Source organism: Opisthocomus hoazin, chromosome 15 (genome assembly GCF_030867145.1).
Source record: "Opisthocomus hoazin isolate bOpiHoa1 chromosome 15, bOpiHoa1.hap1, whole genome shotgun sequence".
NCBI classification, from domain to species: domain Eukaryota; kingdom Metazoa; phylum Chordata; class Aves; order Opisthocomiformes; family Opisthocomidae; genus Opisthocomus; species Opisthocomus hoazin.
In genome coordinates, this window is record NC_134428.1 from 20,972,628 (window position 1) to 20,989,190 (window position 16,563).

A 16,563-nucleotide genomic window follows, 5' to 3' on the forward strand; every position below is an offset into this window, starting at 1 on the left:
GTCAGAGGCGAGAGCTATCACAACTGAGGTTAACTCAACTTGGTGTCTTTCAGACCTTGAAAGCTAAACATTGGACTCCCTCAAGCTCCAGTACAGACAAAGCTTGTGAGAACCACCTGTGCCGAGCTAGACTCTTCCATCAGCCAAAAGCTGCAAGTAGCGTATCCATGGCTGCAAAGGTCCAGGTTCCCATCAGCCACCATTCAGGTACAGGACAAAGAGCCGCTGGTGATATCCTGGCATCAGCTCTGCTGGAAAAGATGGATTACCATGTGAGAAATAAGCCAGAGTAAAGGCTAATGATCAGAAATATCAGTAATCTGATTTTTTTTTTTATATGGTCTAAGTAGCTTTTGATGGGTAAAGAAGACATATCCTTCGCACACCACTGCCTCAACTATGCCTCTGTAAGCTAGGGGGGACAACTGGTGCTCAGCTGGGTTCACGTGCAGTAAGTTGCTGATGTCGGTCTAGGCATTCAGTCTCACATCCAAATCGAGCCTCAGCAAGGAGACCAAGGCATGACAGGCTGCACTGACCATCTGTCAGCTTCAGTTGTTTTGCTTTGTGCAGACACACGAGGCCAGGATGAGGTTAGGGGAACTGGATACCCACATCCTATTGAAATGCAGCCAAAATCCTTTCCCATTCCGGCAAGAGGTGCTTACTCATGCTAATTAGTCTTTCTTTTTTTGTTTTTTACTAAAAAATGGTTAACTTTTGATTTGCAATGCTATAATTTGTTTTGGCTAGCTATTAGCAACTCCTGCATTGCAAGATGTTTTCACACTGTGTTCTGCTCCCACTGTTTATAACAAAGCTCTCCCTGCCTTTGACAGAGGGGACTCCACTGGAGGTGCTTCCGAAAGACAACGCTCCTGCAAGCACCACCCAGCAGAGCAATGCCGACCGCGTCAAAGGACAGGTCCTGCGGAAGCAAGTCAAGGGTGAGTGCGTGGAAGATCAGGTTGGCTGGCTCAGGAGGCACTACTACACTCTTCAGCACTTGCTCTGTTGCAATCTGAACCTAAAGAGCTATGAATGCAATGCAAACGGTCTGGTTGGGAAAGCAGTCCCGTGGGTAGGGGTTTTACAGCCAAGTTTTAAGCCCCTTTTTTTTTTTTTGTAACAGATGACATGGGCAGTGTTCCAGAATCAGTTACGCTCCATCTTCCTCTTAGCCAAAAATAACCTCTTAGGAAGAGAAAATAACACTTTCAGAGGTGTTCATAATCCTAGTCTACTCCATATGTGAATTACAAAATTTAATCTGAGTTAGCCATGTGACAACATATTGCTTCCGCTGAAAGTGTCACCTTGGGATTTTCTTAAGGTGACGACGTGCAGATCCTAGCGCCTTTGCCAGACTCGCCCCTCCACAGCCCTCAGCAATCTGTCTCTTCCCCGTTTTGACTGGCAATGAGACTCAAATTGAAGCGTGAGAAACTTGACCGAGTTCTTCATCTTCCCTCGCTGCAGGGCCTGCAGACGGTGCCAGCAGTCGGCCAAAGCAGCAGCCCGTCGCCCGCTCGGGGAACCAGCCGAAGACTAAATAGAGGTCCCAGGAGAGGCAGGACTCTCTGTGGCCCCAAGGGATTGCAGTTTCAAGACTGGGGAAGGAGACACACAGGGAGTGTGCCTTAAAATCAATTTTCGCTTCTGTGTTGTGATGCTGAAAAGCAGAGGGAAAGCTAGCACACAGGAGAGGGGCCTTATGCAGTGTAGATTACTTTTTCCTTGTCCCTACCACAAGTCTTTGTACTGTGCGCTCTAGCTGTTAGCGTCAGTTTAAGACTTGTAGGCTGTTAACAGAGTCCAAGAGCAGAGGAAAACCTCATTTTCCCAGCAGTGTTCGCCTCCCAGAAGATGTCAGCATGGAGCCCAAGCCGCCTTTTTTCTCGGGGCAAAATTGTGGATGCCACCCATGCATCCAAAAGACCCCCTGACTATTAAACCCAAATGTAAATGCCTGAGAAATAGTTTCCCTGTTCTTCCCTGCTGTCCGTGTGTGTTGCTGTGAGGTGTAACGCACGTCTGGAATGCTGTTTGGGTGAGCAGATGTTTGGCTGTGAGAGCAGCCAGAGATTGCTCTCAGCTCTTTTCCAGCTACAGAGCATTTCAGATCTGCCTGCAGCCCGGAGAAGCAGCATGGGGATAGGTGAAGACCCTGATAAGAGCTAGCCTGGAGCTAAACCGCAGGAATATGTTTTTCTTTTTGGAACAAATGTCTCCAGCCAGCAGCCTTCTCCATAAGGGGCTTTTTTAAAAAGCCTGCTTGTTAAATATGCTGCAAATAAGTGGTTCTGGACATTGCACTGAATAAATAGTGACTGCATGCCCCAAACAGGAGTGGCCTCCCTCCTAGGTCTGCTGAGGTATCTAAGATGTCAATCTCAGGTAGGTTTCTGCATTTTTCAAAGTGATGAAGAACCTTTTTTATAGCTGCAGCACTTGCAAAGGATTCTCCTACATGCTCTTTCCGGCTCGCTGTGTGACACTGTGTGCACTCCTTCTATCCCTATTCCTCCCTGCCTCTTGCTTTGCTATCTGTCAGGAAGATGAGGGATCGCTCACTCCAGGGATGAGGAAGCTTAGATTATTTGCATTTATAAAACGCCTTAAACCACTGAAGCGGGGATGCAATGCAAGTGCGTAAGCTGGTCTAGCAAGCAGCCGATTTTTCTTGTGAAGCAGGAAGAAGCAGGAGGGGGTGCGGTGGCGAAGCAGAAGGTCAGGAACACTTGTTCCCTGGAGCTGACACTTTCAGATAAGCAAAGATGTAAGAAAAGGACACGCAGATAAAATAAGCACAAGCTGTGTGTAAAACCTGTGCCTGGTTTTGAGACAAGCCTGTATTTACAAGACCTCACCGTGACCTGCAAACACTGAAGGGCCAAACATGAGGGAAGAGTTTCCAAGCATCTGCATCTCCACCAAACACCTTTGGGCTGAATCACCATGAAAAGTTGCAGTGTTCGAGCTATGTCCTGCAGCGTGGGACGTTTGAGCCGAATGCATCGGTTTGAGGCGGTATCTCTGAAGGGAACTTGTGTAACAAGGAGTTTGATAATTTGCCATGACTGCTGTGAAGAGCACGGAGCAACATGATATACTAATTTTCCCGTTTGGTTAACAGACTTAAAAGTGTAGGTTTTACAATGTAGAAGCTTGGGACTGAGATCTCGGAGGCGGAAGCTGTAAAACATCATTTGTAGCTTTGATAATTGCTGGAGGTGAGGCTGCAGCCCCCCTCCTGCTCAAAGTGGGACCGTGCTCGTCTTCAGCACTATGCTAACGGCTTTTTGATTTGATTAACAGAATCACAGCATGGTAGGGGTTGGAAGGGACCTCTGTGGGTCATCTAGTCCAACCCCCCCTGCCGAAGCAGGGTCACACAGAGCAGGCTGCACAGGACCTTGTCCAGGCGCGTCTTGAGTAACTCCAGAGAAGGAGACTCCACAACCTCCCTGGGCAGCCTGTTCCAGGGCTCTGTCACCCTCAGAGGGAAGAAGTTCTTCCTCATGTTCAGCTGGAACCTCCTCTGCTTCAGTTTGTGTCCGTTGGCCCTTGTCCTGTTGCTGGGCACTGCTGGAAAGAGTCTGGCCCCGTCCTCCTGACACCCACCCTTCAGATATTTGTAAGCATTTATTAGGTTCCCCTCTCAGCCTTCTCTTCTCCAGGCTGAACAAGCCCAGCTCCCTCAGCCCTTCCTCGTTGGAGAGATGCTCCAGTCCCCTCACCATCCTTGTAGCCCTCCGCTGGACTCTCTCCAGTAGCTCCTCATCTTTTTTGAACTGGGGAGGCCAGAAATGGATGCAGCACTCCAGATGGGGCCTCACCAGGGCAGAGCAGAGGGGGAGATTCATCTTGATTGCAAATGGCAAGAGTAGCAAAGGGAGCTTAAACTGTTCTGGGCTCACCACGCAGCATTTTTAGCCTTGCTGTATCCAATCATCTACACTTTGCTCCTAATAAAGACTGGCTGGAACCCAAAAGGCTGGGTTTTCTTCCACAAAGCAGCTTGGAGATGGCTCCATCACGCAGCGAGGCTGGGCCTCGGGAGGCTGTGTCCATGGCGGGCCTCGGGCTGTCACCCCCGCACCCAGTGCTGGCTCTGGGTCTCCCTCACCCCGTCCCTGTCTCGGTGCCGTCGGGGGGTTTCCCATCCCTGCAGCCCCCAAGCCCCCACTCTGCGGGGAAACTCAACCCCCCCGCAGGCTTACGGCGTGGCGTGAGCCCTCCACCCAGCGCCTCACCGATTTAAAAACGAGTTTTAAGTTGCGCTTCCCGCGCTCGAAGCGGGGTTTGGCAACGCCGCTCCATCTCGGAGCGCTCTGAGGAGAACAAAGTCACCTCTGCAGCGTTTGCTGCTCCGGCTGCGGGAAGGAGCCGGGGGCCGTTGTCCGCCGGTGCCCGGGCAGCCCCTCCGCCCCCGGCGTGGCCCAGGGGCCCTCCCGGCGCTCCCAGCCGCCCCGCAGCTCCCCGCCGCCATGCCGCGGGCGGGGCCGGGCGGGCGGAGCGGCGCCTGCGCCGCGGCCCTGAGGGGACCCCCCGCGCCCGGCGTCTCGCGAGAGGCGGCGGCGGGGCAGTGGCGGGACCGGGAGGAGGAGGAGGAAGGGGAGAGGAAGGCTGCGCTGCCCGGGCGGGAGGTGAGCGCGGGGCCGCCCACGGCGGGGCGGGGGACGGGGCAGGGCCCGGGGCTCGGCGCCTGAGGGGACGGGTTGGGGCGGTCCCGGCGGGGGTTGCCGCCCCGCGGCGGGGCGGGAGCCGGGCGAGCTCCCGTTACGAGCTGCAGCTGGGGCACGGCCTCTCCTCCGCGCTCTCCCCGCGACGGGCCAGGTAGGGCCGAGCGCGGGCCGGACTCGGCGCTGGCGGGGAGGCGGTCGGGGCCGTGGGGCGGCTCGGTTCCCCTGCTCCCGACCCGCAAACTCCGGCTTTCCCCGCTCCGGTGCCGGGCCCGGGGCTCGGCAGCAGCCCGCTTGTGCGGTCCTCTGGGGCGGGGGGAGAAGGTTCCGCAGGCTCTGTGGCTTCCAGGGCTGGGGAGCGGCCGCGACGGCAACCCCCGGGGCCGCGACAGCAGCGACAGCAGCGACAGCCACCCCCGGGGCCGCGACAGCAAACCTAGGGCCGCGACAGCAAGCCAGCCCTGGCCACGGCCTCCTCGTTGGAGCATCGCTATGGACGGCGGAGCGCGGCTTCGGCGTTCCTTGGCAGGGACGGCCGTTAGCGTGGTCCATCCCGCGGCGACTCGCTGCGCGGAACTTCAGAGCTGAGCGATGCCCGGCAGTGAACCGCGCTCGGGTCGGGTGTTCGTAAGGCAGAGGCGGGCGGTGAGGGTGGCAGGGTCTGGTTTCTGGGCCCCCGTAAAGGCTCTGGGGTTTTGCTGGCCCAGGCTATGGGCGCTGAGTCTCGCCGAGACTCTCCCCGCGTTTGTAAGGCTGGGATCGGTGGGTCTGCTTGGGCTCGGTGAGAAAGGTAATGAAGGGACAGGACACGCTGCGTTTTGGGAGTTTCCTGCTGGAAATCATAGGAATATGGTTATTGAGGTAACTTCCAAGTGTGGATATTAAAAAAGAGGCGACTGGTGCTGCCAAGCCTGTACAAGCTTTGTGGCAGCGATGGGAGCGAAGGCACTGGGGTAGCTACATAGGTTAGGATGTTCTTTTGCTGGTCTCGAGCATCTATGTGCGAAGCTGGGGTAGAACGTGCAATGCAAGCCCTATTTTTTGCTTACGCTGTGCATTTATGTTAATGTAACCAGAGATGTCATTACATGGGTTGAAACATCCCTGCTCTGCAAAGGGTGCTAGGTTTTTGGAACGCTGTGGAGGAGCAATTTATAGAGTGATGGCCAAGTACATGCAATTTGTTTCTGGTTGTTGATACAGAGTCCATCTGCTTTGGCCGGTGGGAGCTTGTTCTCCTGCACCTGCAGGAGGTTTAATTGGTTCCACTTCTCTGGAGCCTGATTATTCCCTGAGCGTGACTGGTAGCAGGTGCGTGCCATGATATGTGGGTAAAGGAGGAGGCACTGCTGGAGCGATTGCTGATGGTTACAGGTGCCGCAAAGGAAAGTATCCTTTGAATTTGGGGTTTTCATATGTTTTTAAAAGTTCTCATCCCACCTCTTTCCATCTTCAGAAGCAGGCAAAGCCCCAGCAAGCTACCTGAAATCCCGTCTCCTCTCATGTTAGAACGAGTGGGCGCTGGAGGAGGTGAGCTGGTGCTTGGTGCCTGACCTGTGCCTTACGCTTCCCCGTGGGGAGCTCGGAGCAGTGGGAGAGGGACAAGCCTGGGGAAACACAAAGCCAGAAGAGATGGAATCTGCACCCAAGCCTTTGGAGGCACAGTCCCTTTGAGAGCATCATAGTTCGTAGGGAGCGGTGGTTCTCCTCTGTCTCCGGTACATACCTGTGTGTAAGATGCCTTGTTTTCTGTAGGTCTTACTGCTGCTGTAAGTGAGCTGGGGTTCCTTTCTTTTGCAAAGAGAGACTATGAGAGAATGCAGTTGTTGCACAAAGCTGAGAGGAGAGGAAGAAAGAGGCAGGAATTACTTAAGCTGCTGTTTGCCCTGAGAGCAAACAGTTACAATCAGGCTGTAAAGTGCAGATAAGGTTTCCAAATCCCCGAGGAGTTGCATCTGCAATAACTTTCGCAAGAATAGTGCTGGGGACACATCCTCCCTTTCTGGTTTTAAACGAGAGCTGGAGAGGTGGTTATTTAGGAGGTGGTTATTTGACATGGCAGCTTGTGGTGGGAGAGAATGGGAAGGTTGACCTTGGACCTCAGTGTCTTTTTTGGGCCTGGGATGGGGAGAAGAGTCCTTGGTTGGCACCAAGGCCAGGTTCAGGTTGGAGATGGTTGCGGGGTGGCTGCTCAGGGCACTCTGCGGGATGATTATAGCACTTGGGCCGCTTCCTGGTTTGCCAGCAGCTGGTCACAGAAGCAGCTTTGTGTGGGTCCTGGTGCTGCACGTTCTTGTTGGCTGGTGACTTTGGGTTAAACTTGAGTGTAAATTCTTGGCTCCTCCAGGAGGCTTTTCTTTTTGATTCTGGCAAGGGGAGGATGAAGGCTCGTTCCTTCTGATGTGCACAGAGACCTCTAATTTGTGCTTTCAGTCTGATGTCTTTTATGAAGTGCTCCGGAAGAGGATGTATCGTAGTCATTCGAGTAACTGTTTTCTGCAGCATTTTTCTTGCGAGGGGCAATTAAACTGCGTTATCGCTCTTTTCCAGGGTTCTTCTCTGATGCTGATAGAGTTAATAGAAGTGGAGTCATTTTGATTCTGTGCTTCTCGCTGCTGTGTGTCTTGGAAAAGCCAAACGCTCTGGCAGGCCTGTGTGCTGTGTCCTGGAAAGCAGGCTTGAGCCCTTGGGGTGCGCTCGGTAGAGCTACATTATGGTGGTGGCTTTGATGAGGAGCCCTCCTTCCGTTCGCCAGAGGAATGCATGTGCCACACACAGCGTCTTGTTTGCTTCCGTCACTGCTGCTGAGAGGGTGATCTCTCCGTGCCTGGGTGGGACAACTTTGCAGCAATGCTGCTGCGCTGCCCGGAGCTGTGGAAGCTGCTGGCTAGAGGGAGGGATGGCAGAAAGGGATGCTCCATGCAGCTTTCCGGGCTTGCTGCGTTCCAGCCAGCCTAAAGGTCTCGAGCAGCGTTGGAAACCCAGTGTGCTAGGGATTATGTGCGCAGTGGGCACCCTATTCATCCAGAATAGGAAGCAGTCCCTGCCCTGAACAGCTAACCAGCTCAAAAGCAAGAACAGATTCAGGCAAAACACAAACCCAAAAGTGTGCCAAGCAGTAGGCTTGGCAGCGTCGCTCCATTATCTTCTGCTGCTGGACTGGGATGCTTGGCCTGAAGTGCTGACGCACATATGTAATTTGCCTCCTCTTTAACTCCGTGCTCATCTCTCTGGGTGTTTCTTCCTAGATCTGCTCCATCCTTAATCTTGACTAGCTAAATGTATAGAATTACTGCTGAGTAATACCTGCTTCTGGCTCTGCAGAGCGCCGAGGGATATGTCTGTAGTTCTCCAGCTCCTCTTCACACATAGAATAAGAGCATGGCTCCAGGAAACAGCGTTTGGTGTTGCAGTGCAAAGCTGCGTGTTAGGCTACTGCTGCATTGAACTTCTGGCTCTCCCTGCCTCCAAAGAGTAAATAAATACAGCAGGGTGGAAAAACCCTAAACTTTCGGTTCTGCGTTTTGTGTCTCTTGGGACAAGCTGAGCTAATACTTTGATGTGTAACCGTATCTGGTATTGTTCCTGTTTGTTACTAAACTCTGGTCTAATGCTTTTGGTGTAGTGTTTGAAACCAGGACTTTGTTAAAATCCGGCATCCCTGAGGCGTACACGCAGCCACGCAGATGGCTCCGTAGACAATTCGTTCAACGTGAGGCTGCTGTGAGCTTCAGAGGTGCTGAGCGCGTTCCCCCTGGAAATGACGGCTCAGCACTTTTGCATATCTGGGCTCTCGGGTTCTTTGCTTCCCTGCACAGGGTGGGGTTGGTGCCACTTAAGGGTGGCCTGTGAACTGGCTGGGGAGCAGCCTCCGTGTGTCGGGAGGAAAAGAGACCCAGCCTTCGTTGTTAAAAGCTTTTCAGGACAGCTTGCCCTGAAACGGTTCTGTTTTCAGAGCTGGTGTTTGTAGGGTTTGTTCTGAACTAGTCAGAAGGAATGTGGATATCGGCAGATAGGGTGGCTCTTGGTTTCTATCTGTAGGTGCTGTTCTGTGTTTATAATCGGGGGCTGGACTGTGCTTGGAGGAAAGGAGGAGATTGCAGTGACTACTTTTTGCTTGTCTTTTGACGTTAAACCTTGCAGAGACAGATTGCAAAACAGCAAACCTTGGTTTTCCTCTCAAAATACCAGATAGCTGCTCCTTCTTTTGCTGTGTTGTCCTCCTCTGGCCAGAGGCACTGGCCTCTTGATCACTTGGGGAGAGATCAAGGCTGGCTTGCCAGCCTGCCTCTGCGCAGAGCCTCGGACCAGAAAACATGCGGCAGGGTGGGGAGACAGCGCTGCCTCGAGGAGCTGCGGGTGAGAAGGGGCTGGGACTCGGCAGGGAAGCAGGCAGCAGTGAAAAGGTGGGACTGGTTGAAGTGAAAAACCAAACTTGCTGCACCCTTCAGAAAAGATCTTCTGAGCTGCCCTGTTAACAGTGATTTCTCACCTGTCTTTGGCGATCGAGAGTTGTTAGGGATGAGTGTGATAGAAATACAAGTTATGTTAAACCAGGAAAAAAGGTCCTGACTCAACAGAGTCTGGACATGGACAAAGATTTACCAGAGTATCCTTAATCTCAGAAATCATGAAGTTAAAAGTAGTCATTCCTTTAGATTTTTATTGATGCATGGCTCTTACTGGGGCCATGTCTCTTTGGGGTTTTTTGTAGGAAAACTGTGTAATCTCTGTTCTTGACAAAATGAAGTAGCTCCTGAGAAAGGTGATGGAGGTGACGTCTGCTGGGTAACTTCACAAAGATTAGATAGGATGGTGCGTTCAGGTCAGTGATGTTCTTTCAACAGGGGCTTGCTTTAGCCACTGAGGCAATGGCATCTTCAGCTGTGTATTTGTGCCTCCAATAAGGTCTTTGTTTTCAGCACAGTGGTACAGAGCATCTTCACGGGGAGATGGGACCACAGTGTGATATCACCAGCTAAAACCATGGATTGAGCCCTCTTTCTTCCTGTTGTGTTTTCAAACTTCCCTGTATAAACGCTAGGCCTGAAATCTTTATTTTTTAAATGAAAACAGAGCTGCTCTTGAAATCGCATGACTCTAGAAGCTTGAGATTGATAAAAATCCATAACTGCCATGGCAACTGGTAAAATTGCAACACATTATGCCTTCTTTTGTCCAGTCAGCTCTTCTCTGCAGGGTCTCCATGGGTACCTCAGACTCGCACAGCTCCTGCTGTGCAGAAGCAGGTGGTCAGCCCTGCGATGATGCAAGGTCATTCTTTCCAAACCAGAGTGATTAAGGGTTCAGCTAACTCTTTTTCTGGTACCTTTCCAGGCTCCTGGTCTGCAGCACCATGCTGTGTCCCAAGCCTCACTCTGCAAGCTGGAGGTGAATCCAGGTGAAAGCCAGCTATCGCAGTAGGTGCCAGGATGACCAAAGCACGTCTCCTCCGTCTCTCTGTGGTGCTGGTCTCCATCTTCATGATCCTCCTGATCATTGTGTACTGGGACAACGTGGGAACAGCTCACTTCTACCTGCATACGTCCTTCTCCAGGCCTCATTCCTCAGGAGCCATCCCTGGTATCGTGGCAGGTGAAGACTGGGAAGCCTTGCCAGATGTGGATGAATTTTTGGCAAAGCTGCTTAGTTCGAGCCTGAAACAGAACAGCTCTATTGCCCGAAAGACAGAGCAGCTACTTGTCCAGGGCTCCACCAAGCCTGTGGTGAGCAATTTGGAGGAGAACGTGCGGGGCTATGACTGGTCTACGCACAACGACAGAAACAGCTTGGACCAAGAGAAACTGCAGACAGAGAGGCAGAGAACCTTGCGGGAGTTTTGTGCCAATTCCAGCTTCACCTTCCCCACCAAGGAGCGCTCCTTTGATGACATCCCAAACTATGAGCTCAACCACCTGATCGTGGATGACCGCCACGGCATCATCTACTGTTATGTCCCCAAGGTGGCCTGCACTAACTGGAAACGGGTGATGATTGTGCTAAGCGAGAGCCTGCTGGATCAGGGGGTCCCCTACCGGAACCCTCTGGATATCCCCCGGGAACACGTCCACAACACCAGCACCCACTTGACCTTCAACAAATTCTGGCGCCGTTATGGGAAGTTCTCACGGCACCTCATGAAGATCAAGCTGAAGAAGTACACTAAATTCCTCTTTGTACGAGACCCTTTTGTCCGCCTCATCTCTGCCTTTCGCAGCAAATTTGAGCTGGAGAATGAAGACTTCTACCGGCGTTTTGCCATCCCCATGCTAAAGCTGTACTCCAACCATACCAACCTTCCCACCTCTGTTAGTGAGGCCTTCGGGGCAGGCCTCAAAGTCTCCTTTTCTGACTTCATCCAGTACTTACTGGATCCCAGGACAGAGAAGATGGCCCCCTTCAATGAGCACTGGAGGCAGGTTTACCGTCTGTGCCACCCGTGCCAGATAGACTACGATTTCATCGGAAAGCTGGAGACGCTGGATGAGGATGCTGCGTATCTATTGCAGCTCCTCAAAGTGGACAAACTGCTTCGCTTCCCTCCCAGCTACCGGAACAGGACTGCCAGCAGCTGGGAAGAGAACTGGTTTGCCAATATCCCACTGGCTTGGAGGCAGCAGCTCTACAAGCTTTACGAAGCAGATTTTGTACTCTTTGGGTACCCCAAGCCAGAAAATTTGCTTAAAGACTAGAAGTGATTGGGTGGTGGGTGTGGGAGGGAACATCTGAAATACCAAAAATGTTTAAAGCCTCATTTTTGCTCTTAACTCCCTTCCCCGTACAGGTTGGTACAACGGAATATATTTTTTCTACTGCTTCCCCTTCTGTTTTTGCAATAATGCCAGAGTCCAGGGGGTTCCAGCCAGCTGTTCACATGCAAAACATGCCATTTTTTTTTGTTATCATCTGTTTTCTGTTTTTTAAAATGTCCTGATGTTTTGCAGTGGGTCACTGCCCTTGGTCACTCTGCCAGCTGTGTCTTTCAGTAGCTTTTTATTAATACTTTTTAAAAATTAATATATTTAAGCTATTTAATACAAACTGTGTGTCATGGCAAAGGAAGGGAAGGAATTGAAAAAAAAAAGTAAAAGAAAAAACACAAGAAATGATGCACCTGCCTCTGTGTGTTGTCTCAGGGCTGCTGTTTCGGAGGTCCGAGGTTTGCAGAGCACTCAGATCTCTTTGGGAGCTGGGTTTGTCGGTGGTGCCTTCACCAGCTGTGTCTGCTGGCGGTCGCTCCGAGCTGGGCTCCCGGCAGAGCGGATGGGTCAGTGCCTGACTCTGCCAAACAGCCCTGGAAGAATGCCGATGCTCCAGAGATGCTCGCCGCTGGCGAGCGTGATGGTGGGGTCACAAGAAGGAAATGGTGGTGGGAGCAGTGACGCCAAGCCCAGTGGGGTGTTCCGGGACGTGCAGGTTGCCAACGCAGAACCTCTGCGCTGCTTCGCCATTCGGCAGAGTGCTGGTGGGACGCTGCTTCCCAAAAAACTGCGGTTCCTCAGCCCCTGTATACCTCGCTAGTGTGGAGCATCTCCCGTGACGTGTCCTGTTCCAGGAAGGTGCCTGAAGTTCCTGGGGGTTGTGGCCGCCCTGGATGGGCAGAGCGGGCTCTTGGATGGACGTGCTGTCTGGAAGTGGGCATCCAGGCTTCACGCTGCGGTAGCTTAGACAGAAACGCGAGTCACTATCGCAGCTGGTTACGGGGTGGGGAGGTGGTGTGCTGCTGCGTGCGGCACAGGTCCCTGGAGAACTGTGCTGTGTCCTCGCTCCTGTGCGTGCTTTAAGGGGCTTTAAGGGGCTGTGGCAGGGATGCGGATGCTTATCCCTGGAGAAGAAGATCCGAAAGTTTCAATAAGCAGGTGTCAAGGTGAGCTCAAAGTTCATTTGTTTTCAGAGTGCCAGCTAATGTTTGTGACGCTGCATCCTCATCCGCTGCCTTTCTGTTTGTACCAAATGACTGATGCAGATTTAATCATCTGCCTTGCTGGGACCTGCTGCAGGAGCGGTGGTTGCCCACTGTGCTAGGAGCATGTGGGCTGCTTCCCAAAGGAAATTAATGCTTTAGAGAGACTTTTTGTGTCTCATCAGCTGAATTTGCTTCTCTTTTTCCCTCTGAATTGCTCTGCAAAAACTGTCTGCTTAGCAGATTGGGCAGGCAGCTCTTTCAGAGCTGAAATGCTTAATTATTTCCCTGGGCTGTGGATGCTATAGGTGATTAAGGTCCAGGGTCAGGCCTTGGAAGGCAGCCTTGTGTTCTGAGCGGACTTTGTTATATTGGCCTTTTACTTGGTTTCTCTCCGAGGCCATCAGCAGGCGTGACTTTTCCCCTCCCTTTGTATGCATACGTCTTGGCATTGCATGCTCTTCCTAGCAAATACGCCTATCAAGCTTTTTAACCTATAAATGAAAGGTAATTGCTGGTAGTTAAACTCGAAGCAAATGGTTTGTTTCTCATTGTATTCGCATCACTCTCCTGTAATTTCTGCTGAGATATTTGCAGTTTAAATGAGCCTGAAGCCACAATCAGGGTCTTGGTGCTTAGCTCTTCACAGCTTGGGGAAAAAGGAAGTGCCTGTTTCTGAGTCATTTAAAACTAATAATAGAAAAGTGTTGATCTATTCAATTTTTCTCCCAGTTACCAGTTACCTAATTGCTGCAAAACAGAAAGACGCTGAGAATCTCGTCTCCTGTAATGAGTAATCCCGGGAGTCTCTTGGTTCCTGCCACGTTTACATTTCTTCAAGGTGGGTTCATCTCACTCGTCAGAGATACAGCATGGATGTTTTCATCTCTTCTCTTTACAAAATGTTTATTTTTTGATCTTTTAATTTAAGTTGAATTGATGTTTAGTATGTGTAGAGGTGGGCAGCTGGGACCGTAGTGCAGATGCCATGCAAACTTCCTTCCATCTGCTTCCCCTGTGTCACACCCCAATAATGAGTGATTAAATGTCCTGCTCCGTTAATGAGAGTGACTCAGATTTCCCGATCCCCTCAGCTGGATTAAGGTGAAATGACACCTGTATCACTTTGCAATATTTATTCACAGTTATGATAAGGAAACTACAGTGGTCCAGTTATGATAAGCCGTGGTTTTATAGTTTCAAAGGAGAAGGAAAAGAGCATAGGGGAGACAGAAGAGACAGAAAGGAAAGGAGGAAGAGGGAGAAATAGCAAGGTATCACCAGTCCTGAGTCCAGCGTTGATCCAGCCAGAGGAGGGGATTTCCAGGCCCTGGGGGGTGCTGCCCGACCGGTCGGGTGGTCCTTCTTTTAAACCCCCTGTGTCCTGCCCCTCAGCTGACTTGTTTGCTTTCGGTGCCAATTAGATGACCTGTGCAGTCTGAGCTTCTGGAGTCTTCCAGAAATGGGTCTGGGGGATGTCGAGCCTTCTAGAAATGAGTTGGTGGTCTTGCTCCCCCCTTGTCAGCTTCTTGCTTAGCTGGCTCAGTTCCTGTGTCGGTGGTGTTATCTCCAGGCTGCACAGATAAGGCAGTTGTTTCCAAAGGAGTGCTGCCCCACCTTAGCAGAGCCCCCTCCCTCAGTTAACAACTGCGCTGATAGGGTAACAGCTGTCGTCTTCTGGACCAGATGTCTGAGACGCCTGCTGTGTGGACTCCTACGCCCTGCGCCTCTTGAGCTGGTCCTGTCTCGTCCTGCCCCTCCGACCAGCACTTGGCCGATGTACCCCCGTGACGCCGGCTCACGCTGCGCACCAGCTGCTCCCTCCCCAGCCGCGGTTGTCCTGTGATTCATGGCCGTGGCTTGTCCCCGGCAAGAGCCCAGGAGCATCTTTTCAAGGTCACCAGCTGTCAGTCATCCGGGGCAGAGGAGGAACGGGTTGCAGTGCTACCAATCATTTTTGACAGCAAGCTCCGGTTGTGCAATTGGCGGGGAAGGTGCGAAACGGCTGAAAATCCTGCACAGCTCCATGTGATGTGGTAGTGTATCCTCTCCTTATGGCTGCCTTGTAATTTAACAGCAATAGGAGAAAAAGCCCTCCTTACCCTTGCGGACTTTGGCTAGAGAGAGGAGACTTTGAATGCACTGGCTTATCTCCTCTCTCCCCATCCAAAGCCAGATAAAGGGGGTAGATTCCAGCATTATGTGCTGATACTGCCCTGCATCACGCTAAGGTCCAAAACACCCCTCGTGCAAGGTTCACTAGGCTGCCTGCATCGCAGTGGTTTCATCAGCCTGCCGAAGAGCTGCAGGCGGCAGAATGGATGGGTGGTGGGAGAATGGATGGATGACAGAAGGCCACTGAGGGCTCTGTCTTCTGCATTTTCCCTCTTTCACCCCATCAAGTCCACCGTTCGCTGACGTATAAGACATTTTAATGTTTGTAGGCACATACCCAACCAATATACTGGGTGCTGTTGGCTCTCTCCTTGTCTCCCGCTGCCACTCTTCAGAGCACTTGCTGGGAGGAGCAGTAAAGCTCAGATGGAGAGGGCTCATGTTGCGGTGGAGGGCTTCTGGGTTCAAAATGGCTTGTTCCTTGCTGCTCTTTTCTTTTGAAGCCCTCCTTCCCCACCCTTCCACCACTGTGAGTGTATTGTTAAGAAGTCAAAGGGGATCCAGGCTGTGCTGAGCTCTGTGGTAAGACCACTGGGTTGCCAGTACTGGGACGTAGCCTCCGGCTTTGGGAATGCACATTTTTTGTGGGTTTCTAGCTCTGTTCTGATGATGTAAAAGGAGGGGAGGCAGGGGGAGCAGGACAAAGAGTTCAACCAGCCATGCTTCCTTCCCCCCTGGTTTCCTAAAGGAGCTGGAATTTGGTATTTGACAAATAAAGGCAGAATGATTGGAACTGGCAGGCGGTATGCATCTGTGCTGGCCTGAAGTCAGAAGAGGGCTAAAAATCCCAAAGTGTAGATGGTAATGATGCTAGTGCTGATTTTATAAGGGGTGGTAAAATGCTTTGAAGAGGCCTGTTTGTGTCTGAATAAACCTGGCTTTGTTATTTCATGCTCAGCCTGCAAAGTTATGTCCTGTTCCCCTCCTGGCTTGCTTTTCCCTGGGGTTGACCACTTGGCCAATGTCAGCATGGAGTCTCTAACCAGGCAGAACTGATGGGCAGATGCAAAAATAGCCTGGGGTTTGACCAAGGTGTTTCCAGACAGATAGAACTGAGACCAGCTTTAGTGCTCACTCAGCGCTGGAGCCAAAGCCTTTACGCAACCACTGAACAGATTCGGTCCCTTGCTGTTCGTTGCTGGATTCGGCACTCCGGTGGGACGCGTGTGACCTGGCCCTGCAGCCCCTGTGTCCTCCCGGGAAGGACTGTCAGGCCTCAGAGCTCTTTGCTTTTTGAGCAGTGACATGGCTGTGCCAGGGTACAGAGTGTCCTTAAAACAGGAGTACCTTTGCATCTCGGTAGTTTTTGTCTTAACCCTTTAATTCACATGTGGTTTAGGGGGACAAAATTGTAGACCCATTACCCAAGGACAACAAAAATTTTGCCCTGGGGTAATGTGGGAGATGAAGTGTTTTGGCTGTGTGTTTTGCATCCCTCAAGGTGGCACTGGGAGGATGGAGGGCAGGGGATGAATGGCACCATTGAAAGGGTGGCGAAGAAAAGCCAGTTTGTTCCTTCTTATGTAAGGCAGACCTTTGCGGCAGCCCGCGGGGAAAGCCGGTGACTTGGCAGGGCGCTGCGTGGCTGGGGTGCAAAACCGTGCCAGGGAGGGTGCGGGGTGCGGTGCCTTGCAAGCAAGTCGCGTTGCTTGAATTTAAGAGCTTGCCCATGTTGATCTTGCTTGTAAACCCTCGCGTCAAGGGCAGGAGGGGGGAAAAAAAAAAGGCAAAGCTTAATAGAGCCATCTATACCTGGCTGTTTGGGGCAGAGATGGAGAGGGTGGCTGGTGCTGGGTCTGG

At 51.9% G+C, this 16,563-nt stretch overlaps 1 protein-coding gene across 4 annotated transcripts; it reads left to right on the top strand.

Moving 5' to 3' along the window:
* Positions 1-4,561: 4,561 nt before the first annotated feature.
* CHST12 (carbohydrate sulfotransferase 12) lies at positions 4,562-11,780 on the top strand. 4 transcript variants are annotated; one of them, XM_075436353.1, is made up of 2 exons: positions 4,562-4,649; positions 10,023-11,780. In XM_075436353.1, the coding sequence occupies exon 2, from the start codon at positions 10,118-10,120 to the stop codon at positions 11,375-11,377; it is 1,260 nt and encodes a 419-aa protein (XP_075292468.1). In that variant the 5' UTR covers positions 4,562-4,649; positions 10,023-10,117; the 3' UTR covers positions 11,378-11,780. The 4 variants fall into 4 exon arrangements, with proteins under 4 accessions (XP_075292468.1, XP_075292467.1, XP_075292466.1 ...); XM_075436352.1 differs by lacking the exon at positions 4,562-4,649 and adding an exon at positions 4,751-4,839; XM_075436351.1 differs by lacking the exon at positions 4,562-4,649 and adding an exon at positions 5,924-6,215.
* The last annotated feature ends 4,783 nt before the right edge of the window (positions 11,781-16,563 follow it).